The sequence below is a fragment of the Lygodium microphyllum genome, chromosome 29, assembly GCF_053477565.2.
Source record: "Lygodium microphyllum isolate KBCC chromosome 29, Lygodium_microphyllum_v1.1.10, whole genome shotgun sequence".
NCBI lineage: Eukaryota > Viridiplantae > Streptophyta > Polypodiopsida > Schizaeales > Lygodiaceae > Lygodium > Lygodium microphyllum.
The window spans coordinates 46276524-46281548 of NC_141163.1; the positions used below are offsets into that span (position 1 = coordinate 46276524).

General features: G+C 39.7%; 1 protein-coding gene across 1 annotated transcript; it reads right to left on the reverse strand.

Annotated features, from left to right (window-relative positions):
- Nucleotides 1-1047: 1047 nt before the first annotated feature.
- Nucleotides 1048-3264, reverse strand: LOC148010580 (microbial Terpene synthase-like protein 13). Its single transcript, XM_087672094.1, has 2 exons — nt 2691-3264; nt 1048-1939 (listed from the first exon to the last, which is right to left on the reverse strand). Exons 1-2 carry the CDS (start codon nt 3148-3150, stop codon nt 1245-1247), a joined length of 1155 nt encoding a protein of 384 aa, XP_087528220.1. The 5' UTR covers nt 3151-3264; the 3' UTR covers nt 1048-1244.
- Nucleotides 3265-5025: the final 1761 nt, after the last annotated feature.

Here is a 5025-nt window from a genome sequence, read left to right on the forward strand (position 1 = left end):
ACTAAGTCATTTGTTTTGTGAAATACTTTGAAATTTCTTAGTATTATAAGCTTGAGTTATACATGTCTATAGGGGCAACAACATAGTGAGGTAGTTGGGGAGAGAGTGTGTCATACAAGAGGGTTCCAATTCAAAAAATGCATCAAGATAGTTGTATGTGGGCCTAATCCTTTGTAGTGATAGCTTAAAATATTTAATGAGAATATTAATGAAGGTTCAAAGAATGCTTGCGAAAACATAAACCCAATACAACCTTTTTTCCTTACTAAAAACCTTTTTTTAAGTTTGAAAAAGCAAAACTAATTTCTTTGCTTATATCAATGAAATCATGAGAGCCTTTCACATTTCAGAAAGCTTTTAAATACCCTATGTACACGTGATATGGATGCTTTCTAGATAGACATGAGATTCGTGATAAGGGCATCACTTGCATTTTTGGTTATTACAAACAAAGAACATCAAGAAGGCAACTATTTTGGAGTAACTTATTTTTTAATGCTTTTAGTCTAGCTTGGTCTATAAAACCCTTAGAGTTTTATGCTATTATTCTTAAGGACTTAATTATAGTGTTATATTCCTCAAGTTCCTTCCTTTATTTTAAGTTTCTTTGCTAGTTGCAATATGGGGAAGTCCTCATGGAATTTTGAAACCTTCTCTTAGAATTCCCCAAGGGGTTATTAAAGGGAAGAATGTTAGTTGTTATGGTCTAGTGATGAACATTAGTAGCTCTATCTAGGTCCACTCATTCTAGTCACTTTTAGTCTTGTCGTCCTTTGTCTCCATTTTGTGGCCCTGTCCTTTTTTAAAAGCCTATGGCACCACTCTTAAGTATTTGTATGTAAACCACTTTTAGTTTAGGTCTATAGCTTGCTACCATCAAGTTTTGACACCTACAAATCCATTACATTTAAACACATACATATTATGCCAGACCGTGGGAAACGACATTTAAAGTGGTAAATGAAGGCTTTAGTAGTGTTAAACACAACACAATTCTTCGCAAGTCTATTGTTTCCCAGGTAGGAATGACATCTAACATTTACTTAAAGCAATAAAAGATGCATAGATGATATTGTAGTGAACATAGTGACCAATACATAGAAGGCTTGAATATTGCTTACCATTTTACACTTACAATGAATGCATGTGAAATGATGTGATGGGGATTGGTGGACAATCATTATTTATTAGTATCAATAAGTGATAGAAATAAAGATAAGCAAAACAACAAGAAAAAATAGGTCTCAACCTAGTGTTGGTTCTGATGCAAAGTCAGATGCCACTTTGTAGCGAGGGCTCGTAAGTGTCCAAGCCAAAAGCCCAGATATGGTGCAATGAGTAGCTTGGATGTAAGGATGGAGAGTGGGGTTCCACTCCTCGACCTCTCGTGATAGGCAAACACGATCCTGGTCTTTGGCATGGATCATGGCACGGGCTTCAGATAGGGATTGGTGGAAGTCGACGTCGGTGGGGCTATTGATGTTGTTGAGGTAGTGAAGGAGGGCAGGGAGGTTGATGAAGTCACCTTCATGGTATTCTTTGTGGAAGGAGAGGAGGTCATTGATCCAACATGCTTGGTCAGAGGTGGCATCATGGAGGGCTTTGAGGGAGGGGTGGGAGAGGGCTTGGTCATCGAGCTCGATGCCGAGGTCGAACTCGCAACCAATGAAGCCTAGCTTGTAGGCACCGTCCCTACGGCGTAGGGCCACATACTCTGCCACACTGGTCGGAAGCTTGCCTTGCTCCCGCAAAGCCACCACCTCCAAGATCCCACCTAGATTCTCCACCACCTCTTGCTGCAGCCGCTTATATTGCTTTGGTGGCATGCCTTGCGCTCGCATCTCTGCTGTCCACTCCGCCCCCAATTTGATCACCAATTGTTGCTCGGTTTGGATCCTCTTATCCATAGCGGAGAGTTCACTTGGGGTGAGACGGTCATCTGCAAACAAATGTGTTAAAACTATTAGATTAGCATATGGAGTTCGGTCTGACCATGCTATCCATGTGATATATATTGATATACATACGTACATATGTATATATGCATTAGATTTAGTACACAAACTCCTCCCAAGATGCACATGAATCTTAGTTTGTCTCAATGGCCAAGTGGCAAGGATCTCTTACTAGATATACAAGTGCCACTCGCCTACTTGCTCAACTAGCCTAGTACATGCTAACCAGCAACAAGAAGCATAGAACTATAGATCAAGCAATTATTAAGATTTTCAAACTCTAGCAAGAAGGAAGATAGGGATCAATGAATACTTATGACTCCTTTACAAAAGCATGGTTTCGCAAGGCTCATGAAATACAAAAAGTAAATATTCATATAAAGATTCCTGTTGGGGGATCAAAAGAAGTCTAGTAGTCACGACTCACATGTATCGTGTCTTTTGTAAAACTTTCATGCACACAAGTTCTCATTTGCTTAAGTTTCCGTTGGCACACAACCTATGATACTATGTTCCTGTGTTTTGGTCCTAGTAATCAAAAGCCATCCAAACCAACGACGAGCTTTTGGATCTCATGGGTAGAGCCATATGGCAGAGACGTGTGTTCAAGGAGGAGGAGTAACCACCTGCATAAATGCGTTGGTGTTGAAAGTTTCTCTGATCTCAGTTTGGAAGGTCGATAGACAGACAGGTCACAGACACACAGAGAGAGAGAGAGAGAGAAAGAGAGAGCGCCTTCTGTGACGTCGTCTAGGCCCGCCGCCTGGGCCGCTTCGCAGGGCGAGCCGAACATGGCCTTGATCTGGCGAGAGCAGAAGAGGCAAGCCGGCGCGTGAGTCTGGCCCAGCACACGCGAGTCGTCCAGCACGTCGTCCACCAGAAACACCCACAGAATGAACTTGAACAGCGTGAAGCAGCGGCTCTCGGAGGTGCCGTATGGGTAGAACAGGCACGCCAGGGTGTGGAAGCGGCTGTCCAAGAGCTTCTGCAGCTGCTGGGCTGACGCAGATGATCCGAAGAACTCTTGCATCCACGCCTGCCAGCGCTCCTCCATAGCCGCTTGCTTTGGATGGCTTCTCACCGGAAATGAACACAACTTCTCATCATCAGCGTCACTTGTATTCTTCCATTGTTGCTGTTGCTTCAGCTGATCTGCGGCGCTCTTTAGCAGGCTCTGGATATCCTTGGCCGCCATGTTTTCCTAACTGGGCTTCTTAATCTCAGTTCTCTCCTCACGCGCTGCTGAAAGAGCACTGTCCTCGCATCTTATTTACTCATAAAGTCGATTATCGAGCTTCATCATCAGTCGCTGCCGCAGATGTGATAAACGTTGAAACTCGATGGCACAACGTTATAAAATTATAACCCTTCCAATTAAAAATTTGGATTGTCTTTTCAAATCTAGCACACTTTTTCGAAGTACTTTGACACGTTCCCACTTGCATAAAACAAAAAGTTCTTTAAAAAAACAAAGAAGGGAAAGGTGGCATGAAAACTATTCACTATTGGAAAACAAATGGAAATCTCACTTTCATGTGTGGAACTAAATTTTTCCACCTCCTAAAATTTTTGCCATATGTGAAGGTATCCTTTATTTTTTCCACTTGAGGACAGGCCAGCAAATGTAGTCCCATTGCCAATTTTTAAAGGAGAATACAATGAAAGTCCCGATCTTCATGTAGCATAATTTATAGTAGCATGTGTGGTTAACAATGCCAGAAACCCCCCAAGCATTGGTTAGCAATATTTCCCCCCACTTTTAAGGGTGTGTCGTTTCAATGGTATGAGAGACAAGCAGCAGGAACTTTTGGCACATGGGACGTTGGCCTTGAGGTTTCGCCTAGAAAATTGGTAACTCTATCTTATGTCGATTTTTTAAAATGCTATTGTTTCTACATGGAAATTTTCTCCACATAGAAAACCACATGGGAAACCTTACTCTTGAAATTACTAAGTCAAAAAAATAGGTCACTTGGGAAAACTAACTCCCTAAAACTCACTTGGAAAAGTTTTCCGTCTCAAGTAAACATTAGATACAAACAATAATTAGATATAAAAAATGTAGACATAATGGTCAAAAAGTGCACTTCCATATAACAAGTATGTCAGGATTTCCTCATTGATATTCAATATTGAAAAGGCATGCTTCGCCTATAACAAACAATGTATTAATAGAACAATGTATACTGTGTAACTTGAACTTGTGACAAAAATTCTTAGAAATTAAATGTATGTTGTATGTGAGTCAAATAATTCATAGTTTTTATATCTTACTTTTTGTAAAGCCTTCAAATGATGTGCCCTTTGATGTTGCACTAGTGCCCTCACATTGTCAATAAGCTATTAACAAAATGCATCATTGTGAAGCTTAAGAGGCTCTACCTCAATAAATTATTGATTTTTGTGTAACACAAGTTCTTCCCCTTCTTGGAAACATATGAATTCCTCCACATCACGTCCGATTTCACATATATATTTAGGCTAGATGTATAGAGATTTAGCAATCGAGTTAAGATTTAGTTCTATTAATACACTATGTGTGCATAGAAATGTAGATGCACCCATAAAGGATCTTGCACTATGGTCTTAAACAAAAGTCCTTCAGCATGGATATGAGAGAGAGAGAGAGAGAGAGAGAGAGAGAGAGAGAGAGAGAGAGATTTCTTTGCATCACATTGTAGTATAGATTTTTGCATGAATGCATATGACCTTTTACCCATAGCATAGTTATAATGATACAATGTTATAGAGATTTTGCTTATACATATGAAAGACCAAGTGTACAATATATGTAGCAAAATTGACTCATTTTGCAAAAGGCTAATTATAGCTAGATTATTATTATCCATGTGCATTTTCAATGTTCTAACAGTGTATGTGAATAATGAAGGTATGTGATGGTCAAGTCATATAGAATTACTTCGATGGTACTACTACATAGAAAAAATATATTATGAAAATGGGAATCATAATCGAAGTTTATCTTATCACAAAGAACTTGGAACATATATACTTGCACCAAAGAAATGGTTTTTCTTTCCTTGGAGGACTATCAATGAAGTTTATTGTA